General features: G+C 39.6%; 2 protein-coding genes across 5 annotated transcripts; both read left to right on the top strand.

The window, feature by feature from the left end:
• The first annotated feature begins 977 nt into the window (after nt 1-977).
• On the top strand, nt 978-7701 carry LOC131326373 (uncharacterized). 4 transcript variants are annotated; one of them, XM_058359138.1, is made up of 5 exons: nt 978-1271; nt 3401-3608; nt 4098-4437; nt 5285-6421; nt 7351-7701. In XM_058359138.1, the coding sequence occupies exons 1-5, from the start codon at nt 1153-1155 to the stop codon at nt 7464-7466; spliced, it is 1920 nt and encodes a 639-aa protein (XP_058215121.1). In that variant the 5' UTR covers nt 978-1152; the 3' UTR covers nt 7467-7701. The 4 variants fall into 4 exon arrangements, with proteins under 4 accessions (XP_058215121.1, XP_058215120.1, XP_058215119.1 ...); XM_058359137.1 differs by having other exon boundaries at nt 3376-3608; nt 7339-7701; XM_058359136.1 differs by having other exon boundaries at nt 979-1271; nt 7339-7701.
• Nucleotides 7702-9276: 1575 nt separating this feature from the next.
• Nucleotides 9277-11096, top strand: LOC131326372 (pentatricopeptide repeat-containing protein At5g08305). Its single transcript, XM_058359134.1, has one exon. It carries the CDS (start codon nt 9385-9387, stop codon nt 11011-11013), a length of 1629 nt encoding a protein of 542 aa, XP_058215117.1. The 5' UTR covers nt 9277-9384; the 3' UTR covers nt 11014-11096.
• The last annotated feature ends 1235 nt before the right edge of the window (nt 11097-12331 follow it).

Here is a 12331-nt window from a genome sequence, read left to right as displayed (position 1 = left end):
ACCGATAATGATGGTCCGGTAAGAGGATGATTAGTGGTGTGAAGAGATCTCGAATCAATATGCATTGGCCAAAGCTGAGTTTTGAATTTTGGCTGTAGCAGGAAGGGAGAGTTAAAGGACTACATTGAGATTGAGACCTTGTTCCAATTGGAACTTTTTAGGATTTTTTAGAGTTTTGTTCTTATTTGAATTTTTAGACGAATCGACAAAATAAAAAAGTGAGTCGTAAAATTAACAAATATGAAAAAAAATTTAAATAAGGACAAATCAAAAATAGTAGAAAAAGTGAAAAAATTGTTGATGGAATGGGGTCTGATAGAGTGTATATCTTTCTTGGTGATGACTACATATATGATATATGGTTAGATTTTGTTTTATTAATCGAATCACTAATATAGCACAGGTTCAAAATATGTCAAGATTCACACTTAAGAATGCAAATTGTTTTATTAATCAAATCACTAAAATAGCACTGGGTCATTGTTTCTTGTCCGTGCATAGCACAGATTTTACGTTAATATTTGGTGTAGACCATATGATATATCCATACGGTATTTCTATTTGTGTCCCCTATTTTTAACACGGGTACAAAATAAAAGAGGGTGAGTTCCGTCCAGTTGAGGTGAAAACCGTGAGATTTTTGCCACTGCCATTTGTGGGCCCTTCTGTGCGTTCATTGAAGTAATCTGAACCGTTCATCTGGTAGAGTTCGCAAAATAATGCATTTATGCGAAAAATCAATTTTATCGAATATTCATATTTATATAAAAATTAAATTTTAATTTATAAAATGGACAGCGTGAATTTTGTCAAATAAATTTTAAGTTAAAATGTGCATGACAATCTGTTTTATAAACCGAAAATCAAATTTTGATTTACGTATGAATGTATGATAAAGCTGATGTAGTACGTGAACACACTATTTGACGAGTTATACAAAATGCACGGTTCATATTACAGCAATAACCAACGATGGAGCCCAGTAGGACGTGGAAACCCCATCGGGACCAGAGAGCTGCTCCCGCGAAATACGCGCACGCTAGAACAGCCCCACTCCCCAAGTCCCAACAGTCTCTCCACAGCGTGACATAATTCGACTCTGGAATTTCGGAGGTTTTCAGACCTTCGATCACTCTCTCCAGTCGTCCAACAATGGCCGCTACTCGTAATCGCAACGATGACAGTACTACTGCAGCGGACGTCGTCGCCGTCGAGCTCGAAGCCCTGCGCAAAGAGGACTCTTCTTGGCACCCTTGCCGTGTCTCTCTCAGGTTTCAATTCCGCTTTCTGGCTTTTAGGGGTCCTAAACGAGCCGAACGAGTTTAGTTGTTCGTTCAAGCTTAGTTTAAAAACTTAACGAGCTTCAAAATACGTTGAACCTTAGCTTGTTTATAAGAAGAGCCGACCTTAAATGAGCTATAGAATCGAGCCGAACACGAACCGATTATGAATAGGTGGAATTATTTTTACACATCATAAGCCGACGAACTGACTGGTAGCTTGTTTGAACCTGATTTGGAAGCTTAACGAGTTTCAAAAATGTATGTGTTGTTTACGTAAGTGCTAAACAAACCGATCTTAATCAACTTTTGACGTAACGAACCCGAGCACGAAAAGTAGCTTGGTTCGTTTCTCTCTCTCTCTCTCTCTCTCTCTCTCTCTCTCTCTCTCTCTCTCTCTCCATTGCGTTCTTCGTTGCTTCGTTTGTTTATTATTTTATTTGGATTAGGTGCGTAAACGAGCCTGAAATTTGAGCTCGAGCTTGGCCTTAACGAGCCGAGCCTGGATAGTTTACTTAATGAGCTTCTTTAAACGAGCTGAGTTTTTGCGAGCCGAGTTGTGCTTTTGAGTGTCAAGTTTGGCTCTTTTAGCAAGCGAACGTGAAACTCGAGCTCGAGGTTAGTTCGGTTCGTTTGCAGCCCTACCGAGAAAATATGGCTCTCTAGTCCTAATTCCAACTCATGATCGTGACTCCTCCCAATTTGGGTGTAAAGTAGCTGCAGCATTTTGGGTGTCAATTGAATGCTACCGGATTGCAGTACAATATGGAGGGTGTTCTCAATTTTGTACATTATGTCTTGATTGAGACATCGGAGAATACGATGTACTCTCTCTTGTGTTATTTCAGTTGATTTTGTTTGTTTACTGAGAAAATCTGCCTCTCTATTTCGGATTCCAACTCATGATTGTGACTTTGAAGTACGTGTAAAAGTGAAATAGCTGCAGCACCGAGTTTGGATACTTTGATTTTAGCATTCGTTCTGCAGATTGGATGTTATCGTTTGCACCGCAGAGGATGTTCTCAATGTTGTTATTATGTTGGAATTGAGTCTTCGGGCTTGGAGCCATTCTTTTGAACCATCCTTTCGGATTATTTTTACTTACATTGATTGGAGAGGATATTAGTGTTTGATTAGATCAATTATTTGGAGGGAAACTAGAGCTGTTTGTTATCAAAGTATGGGTACAGTATGTAGAACTTGAAAGACATGTTAAAACAATTACCCAATTACCATGTGAAACAACGATTTGTGTCTCTAACAAAATTTGGGGCAATTTGTCTAAACATATTTAATCTTAGCCAAATTAGGATATTGTTTAGAAGAGAACAATCTACTAACAAGGAATGCCACACGAGAAATAGCTAATGTAATGATTTCGAGAAGAATATTGAAAACCACATGCTACCCTTGGAACCTCTTCTCATTTAAGACAGAACCATCCTACACATCTAAATTAAATACAGGATTACCAATGGCTTAGAATAGAATCATTTAAAAGAAAACATGGTGAGGATCTTATTTTTGGTATTTGAATTATGGTGAAGGTTTTGGAAACAATAACTGATGAAACCGAGCAAAAAACAGTAACTAATGAAATATTGGGCATAAATGGATATGCTATAGACAATAACATAATAAGGCAATTCCCCAATGTTTGTCCCCTTAAGAACGAGGGTAGATTGGATACTTGAACTCGAATTCTTCAGCTTGGTAGGCTGAGTTCTTTCCATTGCACAAAGCAATAGCCCCTACCTCAAAAAATAAGTCGATGTGTTGATACCTTTAGATGACTAACTATTGGAGAAGTCAGGGAAACTATATTATTGCAATAAATCCCTATGGTACTGCTTATCACGTATAGGCAACTATGTAAATCTAACTACTACATTTTCACCAATTCTTCAGTTGTACATATTTATTGTTTGAATTTTCTATACGTTACGATATCTATAACTTTATCATTCATAATTCCATTTGAGAAAGAGATGCTAGACATCTTTGAATACCAAGTAAAATCGAATCTTCGATAGCTGCCTTGGTTTGCTATGGTTAACTTACCATATTCAATGGAACAATGTGGAGCGTTAAAAAGACTACATGGAACCTTGCATGCACAGCTCCAGTGGAGTCGAACTAATTGTGGACTATGGGAACGCCGATTCAGAAGACACTATAGTTAGGGAAGAAGAAGCAATTGCGCGTCTGCGCATTCGTTCTATCCCTCTAGATGGCGATGATTGTGTCCACATCCAGGAAGGTGACCATATTCTTGCCACCCGAAAGTCACAATCTAAGAGCCTCTCCTTTGATGCTGAGGTAGAAAAGGTACTCTCTCTCTCTCTCTCTCTCAGAGGATAAGTAGGAAACATGATTAGACGAAGTATAATTTGCCATTGTGGGTGAAAAATATGAGCTTGGTTCTTGGCAGCATCTTCATGAAAGCAGTAGCGGATCTGTTTGATCTAAATATCCTGCCATAGCTGTGGGGCCAATGAAACTTGTTTTAGGCTTGTAAAGTGGATTTATCATATCCCCAACGAGGATACAGAATCAGCTGACTATTCTTTAGCGAATATTTTTCTTGTTTTGCATGAATAGGTTATAAAACAAAGTCAAATGAGAGTCCATGGACATTCCTGGGTAGTACATATGATCTCTACTATGTAGAAAACTCGGATTAGTCCCCCCAAGTATCCGTTTGAATCCTGTTACAGTCGGTTATTTTTATCAGCTACCGTAAAAAGTTGTGTTACTGTTTCTTGCTTCTTTTTTGCGTCAAGATTCAGTTGACATTGCAATTGCAATGATTATCAGGTCCTAAGGGTAAGACACTCAAAGAAGGTCCATTGCAGATGTACTTTTGTGATCAGATGGCTTCACCAAGACCTTAAAGAAACATTAACTGTCCCCTCTAGTTCAGTCATGAAACTGGCTAGAAAAAGCATCAATGAGCATCCAACTGTTTCAGCATTCTTGACTATGCTGGAGAAGAGCATGGGTCGCTCCAATCCATCTCCATTACCACCCATCATAGCAGACCTGGACTTTGATATCTATCTTCGCGAATTGCTGGAGAAACAGAGAGAGATTATCAGTAGTTTAACTGATATGCCAAAGAAGAGAGTTGCAGGCAAACTTATGTTTTGTGTGGAAGGTGGGCATTTGTATCCATGACATCACTTCTCCATTGAGTATCGTTATTATATATCACACTTTATATGCATGAAGGTGTTAGATTTAAATTGATAACCTGTTGTCACATTTGCTGGAGATTGCTGCTATTTCTCAGAACCAGTGTGGCTTAGTATTGCACATTATGGCTCCACTAACGGAACAGTCAGTGCCAAATTATTGTGATCAACTTGGATCTTCTTTGATGATCACAAAAAAAGAAGAAGAAGGGATCTGCTGTAATCATCTTGGATCCGTGAATAGCTATATAGCTTCTCTCACTGCAAAATTCTTTTTGTATTTTACATGTGAAACTTGGCTCTATCTGCAGACTCCTAGTTTCAAGTGTATCGAGTCATCCCGTACATTTCTCCTAGTTTTCAATGTGGCCTCTTGGATATTTTGATATTTTGTTATTTAAATCAGAATTCTGTAACTCGTATGGCTTGTTTATGCTATTTATGAGTTGTTAATTACCCAGTTGATATATGTTCCCACCACAACATTTAGTACTTGCAAAGAGACAAAATAAAATCTTACTTGCACTGAAGACGCTCATTGTTTAACTGATTTAGTTTTTAGATTTTAAACGGTTAGACCTGAGAGGGTGAGACCTTGGTTGATATCTTCACATGAGTTTGAAGGATCATGTTCCGAACTAATAAATATCGTCCCTATGCGTTGCCCACTGAAAAGAAGGAAAAAAATTGCTTTCTTTACTTCTATCTCACCTCTGGGTATTCTCCTCTTACTGTAGCTATGAATCTTCAGACCTTTCATTTTTTGTTTTTGCAAGTATCTTACGATTAAATCTGCTTACCGTAATGCAGTTGATTACGAAGAACAAAATCAGTATAGGGCGGCTCGTTCATCCAAATTAAGCAAGTCACATGTTCAAGCTCCTCCTGGCGATAATCACTTGAAGAGAACTACTCGGAGCGCAAAAAATTTGCAAATAGGAATGGAAGCGAAGGATCCATCACCACCAGCTCCATCCATCCAAGAGGAGCTGTCGAAATGCCGGCCTCCATTGCATCCACTTGCTGGTCGTGCTGCTTTTGCATCATTAATGTCAAAAATGCCTCAAATAGCTACCTCAGTTCCATTGAAACCAGAGACAAATAAAGATGGAAACTCGCCCATCTCAACCATTAGTGCTTCAGGAAATACTCAATTTATGGTGATGGGTGCTTCTTCCATAAGGTTGGCGAAGGAGAAGGGAGCTGGAAGTAATACCTCACAACTTCCTGATTCTAGGGCCAGTTTTGCATGCACAGTATCCAAAACGAAGGTAAGCCAGCCTCCTAAAGTAACTAGGCTAACTCGTTCAGCAATAAAGAAAGGTGCAGGGATTCCAGATGGTAGTTGTCATGAACAGAAGTTACAGCCTTCAACCAGCCCAAAAAGGTTTACTTGTTTGTCAGTTTGTAAAGCTAAAGAACCTCAGGATGTGGAGGCTAAACATATAATGGAAGAGCATAAATCGGGTAAACATTCTGTCAAAGATTATTCTGAACATATCATTGCAGACTTTGCAGTCCCAGAACGGTCTGCATTGGAAGATGAGAAATTGGCAACTTCACGAAATGATTTTGTGGTTGAGTTATTACCTACTCATGATATGAATACCCTAAGGCAAAAAGAGGAATGCAATAAGATGCATGAAGTTGAGAGGAATCGTTTAAGGAATTCAACTAGCAGGAACAGGTTTACTCGTTCAGCAGTTCATGTGGAGAATGGGATTAAGTCACTGAAAGCAACACAAGGACTAGAAGCGGATACGTTAGGACGAAACACAAAGTTGAATTCATTTGAAGGAAATGTCGCTGGCGCCAAGAGCTCTGTATTGGAAACTACAGACTGGTCCTCTTCATCACTTGAAGCTGAGGGTGACTCACCCCATATTGAGGAAAATCCAAATGGAGGAAAGATGTCCAGTGTGGTGAAGGCCACTGAAAAAACTGAAGGTTCTCTACATGTACCGAAAGATTTGGTGTATAACTGTGTTGTTTTACCTGAAATTGCGTATCTGTTCAATTTTAACTGTGTTGTTTTACAAATCTGATTATTTTGATTTACTACATGGCCCTTAATTATGTATTGCATATTTGAGGAAGTAACAATCACGAGAGCTCACCCATGACAATGGGGTACGCCACTCCAATTTATTTACCCAGGATCAACATTTGGACTTCCAACGGATTGTTACAATAGAGTACTTTGATATTAGCAGAATGTGGATTCGACAGCCATCAGCTTATGTAAGGATGCAGTGTGAGTGCGTGGTTTTTCTTTTCGGAGAAGATTTTTAAAAGGTGTTTATCTAATTTCAGCTCTTCTCTGAAACTGTTAGAGACAAGGACTTGCAATGAAACCTTTGAAATTGTTAGAAGGCTGGGCAAACATTTTTCAATAGTTTGAGAATGAAAATAGGCTGCCTTGTTAAACTCGGTTGTTCCTCTAGCTTCTCCAGTCTTTTTGATTTAAGTGCCATGGCAAAACGTGGTGGACTACCATTTGCTTTCGAGATGTTCTAAATTACCCTCATCATGGATATTGCTGGTCTCAGTTTCAATGTTGCTCAATTCAATAATTCCACACTTTTGAATGGACCAAGGTGTTCATTGGCGACGTAGAATATTCCCTTATCAATAAATATAGGTTTTATGCTGATTTATAAATGATATAGCTGTATGCTGGACTGGTGTCCTGGGTCCTTCACCCGCTAATATAAGAGTTTTTGGCTATCATTCCATTCAGTAATCTGAGGATATTCTGATATAATTGTTCTATTCTACTCATATGATTTAGCTGACAATCATGGCATGTTATTGTAAATTGCATACACAATATGGGAAGTTGAAGCTGTAGTCTGATGTCGCAGGAAACTTTACAGGCAATGGTGAACGTAGTAGAAGTCTGAAGAGGAAAGGTACTCCATCAAAGAAGGAACTAAGACGTTCTCCCCGACTTCAGTTCCTCCCTCGGACTCGCTCACAGAACAAGTCTTAGGCTGGCAAGGAAGGATAGGAGACATGGTAGGAATCCTGATCTTTTTTGGTTTTGTTGCCATCTTGCTTAATATGCCCTGTAGTATGAGAGGGAAATCAAGTTCGAAATGACGCTGCCGTGACTAAAATTCCTATGGAATCATGGACACGGTCTGGCGTGTCTGTCTATAAAGTAATGTACACTGTCTATAAGAACAAAAGTATATCCGATAAATATATGGATGAGAAGTTTGCTAGTTCGTTATCCTCAAGTTGTAGTCAACTGATCCCATGATACTCGTTAGATTTCTTTTAAGGCTGGTATCATCACAGTTTCATGCTTGCATTTTTACTGATGGCTTTGTCATACAAAATGAATTGTCTCTTTTGAAAGGGAAAGCATGATGGAAGGGTTTTGCGAGCCAAGTCGTGCTTTTGAGTGATGAGTTTGGCTCGTTTAGCAGGCGAACCTAAGACTCGAGCTCAAGGTCGGTTCTTTTGTTAAACGAATCGAGCCAAATAGATCCTTAACGAGTCGAGCCACGAGCTACTCGCGAGTAGCTCGGTTCGTTTGCAGCCCTACCAAGAAAATATGGCTCTCTAGTCCTAATTCCAACTAATGATTGTGACTCCTCCCAATTTGGGTGTAAAGTAGCTGCAGCATTTTGGGTGTCAATTGAATGCTACCGGATTGCAGTACAATATGGAGGGTGTTGTACATTATGTCTTAATTGGGACATCTTGATCGGAGAATACGATCTACTCTCTCTTGTGACATTTCAGTTGATTTTGTTTGTTTACTGAGAAAATGTGCCTCTCGATTGAATGTTACTGTATTATGTTGGAATTGAGTCATAGGGCTTGGAGCCATTCGTCTGAACAATCCTTTGTGAATCTGTGATTATTACTACTTACATTGATTGGAAAGGATATATAGTGTTTGATTAGATCAATTATTTGGAGGGAAATTAGAGTTGTTTGTTATCAAAGTATGGGTACAGCAGGTAGAACTTGGAAAACATGTTAAAACAATTACCATGTTAAACAACTTTTTGGAAAAATAATGGAGGCCCAATTTGTCATTTCTGACCATAACAACTCTTTCAACAAACATAAAATTAGCGGATCAAAAAACAAACATAAAATTAGGGCTATTGATAATTATACCTTTATTTATTTATTTATTTATTTATCGAAACTGTGTTTTTAATGGGTAAAAAATACAGTAGCGATTTTGATTCAATGTAAGTGAGAGCTAGATAGGTTTTATTACCTTTTTACCATAAAAAATGGTGAATCTTTAGATACAAGTCACATTTGGTTCATTCCATTACATGTCTTGACAATCAAATGTTGATCTTGGATATTTGTGAAACGAACATAGAAAGTAGAAACCACAAAAGGTTTATTATTATTTCTCAAACGCGAATAGAGTATCTATAGTTAAGGAGAAATTTTTCAGTGCTAGGTGAGTATATCCTACGTGGTGCCTGCTCAGCACTTCCGGACCGTCCAATGCACTTTTGAACTCCCCAGATTAAAACCCCCCTCTTCTCTCACCCCACCACTTTCTCTCTTCTTTTTCTTTCTCCAAATCCGAGCCTTCCTATACCACAATGGACGGCCCGGATGTGCTGAGAGGGCACTTCATGATACCCACCCAGCATTGAAAAATTCTTCATAGTTAAGAAAACCTCAACCTAAGGGGTATTGTGTATGTTTAAATGGTCCATTATGCCTTTTCCTAATCAGCAATTGCCCATGTGAGTTGGTATGCAGAATTACCCTCTTACCCTCCTCCAAAACCTCAAGGGGTATTAGTGAAATTTACCCCAAGAGAAAATGAAACATAGATATAGAGGAAGGAGAATGAAAAGGAGGGAAACTTCGAACTATATGGTCTTTGCCCACTGAAACTTGTGGGCATACTCAAATTGTAAATGTTGAATGCTTCCCTGTTAAGTAGCAATGCCAATCTGATTCAGACTCTCATCTCTTTCCTCGATAAATGCAAGTCCATCTCCGAGCTTAAGCGAATCCATTCCTTGGCCATTGCCTTTGGTCTTGCCCAATACCACCCATTTCCCTCTCGAATCCTGTCTCTCGCCGCGACCTCTGTTTTCCCCGACGTTGACTACTCCCATCGGGTTTTTCGCCAACTCCAACACCCAACACTCTTCAACTACAATGCCCTCATAAGGGGTTACTCCAAAAGCAAGAATCCAAGTAAATCGATAGCCATCTTCGTCGATATGATGCTAGTTGGTGTCACACCAGACCACTTAACTTACCCTTTTCTCGCCAAGGCGTCTGCCCGAATGGGAGACCCTCAACTTGCGGGTTCTGTACATGGGATCGTTCTAAAAGCTGGGTTTCAATCGGATAGATTTGTAGCGAATTCTTTGATCCATATGTACAGTTCCTGTGGGAATGTAGTGCGCGCGCGCAAGCTGTTCGATGAAATGCCTGAGAAGAATTCGGTTTCTTGGAACGCCATGTTGGACGGGTATGCCAAGTGTGGGAACTTGGGTCTGGCGCGGGAAGTGTTTGAGTTAATGCCAGAGAGGGATGTTGTGTCGTGGAGCTCTTTGATTGATGGGTATGTTAAGGGCGGGCAGTACGGAGAGGCTTTGGCGATTTTCCAGAGAATGAAGGTTGTGGGGCCAGAGGCGAACGAGGTGACTTTGGTGAGTGTTTTGTGTGCTTGCGCCCACTTGGGTGCTCTTGAGATCGGGAGGAAGACGCATCGGTATATGATTGAGAATGCTTTGCCGTTAACTCTTGAATTGCGAACCTCGCTCGTGGACATGTATGCCAAATCTGGTGCGATAGAGGAGGCTTTAGTAGTGTTTCGTGGGGTACCACTGAATCAGACCGACGTTTTAGTTTGGAATGCAATGATTGGAGGGCTTGCCACTCATGGGTTTGTGATGGAATCGCTTGCTTTGTATTCAGAAATGAAGATCGCGGGAATCATAGCAGATGAAATCACATACTTGTGCTTGTTGAGTGCTTGTGCTCATGGAGGGCTAGTGAAGGAAGCTTGGTTTTTCTTTGAGTCCCTAAATAAAGAACGAATGACACCAAAGAATGAGCACTATGCTTGTATGGTAGATGTTCTGGCTCGTGCGGGCCAATTAACGGAAGCATACCAATTCTTACATCAAATGCCAATCAAACCGACGGCTTCCATGTTCGGTGCGTTGTTTAACGGTTGTATGAACCATAGAAAATTAGACCTTGCAGAAATAGTGGGAAGGAAGCTCGTTGAGTTGGAGCCGGAACATGATGGTAGATATATTGGTCTGTCGAATGTTTATTCCGGTATCAAGCGCTGGGATGAAGCAAGAACAATGAGAGAAGCCATGGAAAGAAGAGGATTGAAGAAGTCTCCAGGTTTTAGCTTTGTAGAGGTATGTGGAATACTCCACAGGTTCATTGCTCATGATAGAACTCATCCTAAGTCTGAACATATCTATATGATGTTATCCATTATCGTAAACGATATGAAATTTGATGCTGAATTCGGAAGTCCAGAATGTGAGTTATATGATCATGAATTTTTATGAATTTTTTATTCTTCACTCTATATTGCGATTATGCTCCAACTTCTTGTTACTCTGTCCTAAGAGTGTGTTTTCTTCATTTTAAAGGAGTAATAGTATTGATCTTGCATGAGTTGTAAGGCAATAGATAGGTAGATAAAATTCTATAGTTTTTTTTTGTAGTTAAAAGTTCTCTTCGGGGCCGGCCCAACAAGGCTGCCGCCTAGGGCCTCCATTATTTTTCCAGAAAATTTGGCCTCATTGATTTAAGACTTTCTCCCCGACTTCTGTTCCTCCCTCGGACACACTCACAGAGCAAGTCTTATGCTGGCAAGGAAGGATAGGAGACATGGTAGGAATCCTGATCTTTTTGGTTTTGTTGCCATCTTGCTTAATATGCCCTGTAGTATGAAAGGGAAATCAAGTTCGAAATGACGCTGTCGTGACTAAAATCCCTACAGAATCATGAACACGGTCTGGCGTGTCTGTCTATAAAGTAATGTACACTGTCTATATATATATATATATATATATATATATATATATATATATATTGATAAGTAAATAATTATATTAGAAAGAAGGCATAAAGGGCATGCCACCCATATACAAAAGAAGGCCACAGAACAAAAAGGCCCTGTACAAGTAATTTTCCGATTAAAAAAAGGAAGAGAAGAAATGGGTTTGTTGGGAAGAGGAAAAGCCAATTATGTGAATTTTATTGTCTTAAGAATATTTATTATAGAATGAATTGCATAGTATGGGAAATTTTTTTGAGTTATAATCATATATAAGCCTAGCACTTCAAAAACTTTTCTACTTTCAGCAAAGTAGACATATCCATTCAACTTACTTCTTCAAGTAATTTGGATCACACGCAAATCACGAACCAACCGTGTGGCAAATCAAGAATCAACTTGTGATCTTTACCCTTTGGATCACACCCAATCGCTCTACGAGTTAGAAGTCAAGATTCACGGCAATCACAATCCAAGTTAGGCACTACAAGTCTTGGTACGCCCGCACTCAACCAACCAACTCTTGCAAACGCATTCACGCCTTGCACGGCGTATGTGTGTCAAAAGCGAGAGTTTTCAGAGTCATGCCTTCCTCTTTCATTCTTCTACACAAACTAGTGTTGTGCAGTCGCGTTGCGCGTTTGTTTCCTGAGTTTGTACAGGTATTAGAAATTGCTTGCTCAAATCAAATGATAGAAAATGATGATTTGAGGGTGCAGCTATGCAAAGCTCTGAATCTACTACTTCCATCAAGCCCGTTCTTTTAATTCCAGCACGTCTAACCTAAGAACCATAGCTACGGCACAACCCTGATAGGCGAACTT

This window comes from Rhododendron vialii, chromosome 5a (assembly GCF_030253575.1).
Source record: "Rhododendron vialii isolate Sample 1 chromosome 5a, ASM3025357v1".
Classification (NCBI taxonomy): domain Eukaryota; kingdom Viridiplantae; phylum Streptophyta; class Magnoliopsida; order Ericales; family Ericaceae; genus Rhododendron; species Rhododendron vialii.
Note: the sequence above shows the minus strand (reverse complement) of the source record. Positions and strands in the feature narration are given on the sequence as shown.

What these genes read in the sequence shown, in the direction of transcription:
- LOC131326373 (XM_058359137.1), top strand. Translation starts at nt 1,178, where the DNA reads ATGACAGTACTACTGCAGCGGACGTCGTCGCCGTCGAGCTCGAAGCCC. An exon ending in CCTTGCCGTGTCTCTCTCAG is followed by an intron (nt 1,272 to 3,375) that starts GTTTCAATTCCG and finishes AGCGTTAAAAAG; the next exon opens with ACTACATGGAACCTTGCATG. An exon ending in GGCCACTGAAAAAACTGAAG is followed by an intron (nt 6,422 to 7,338) that starts GTTCTCTACATG and finishes CTGATGTCGCAG; the next exon opens with GAAACTTTACAGGCAATGGT.
- LOC131326372 (XM_058359134.1), top strand. Translation starts at nt 9,385, where the DNA reads ATGTTGAATGCTTCCCTGTTAAGTAGCAATGCCAATCTGATTCAGACT.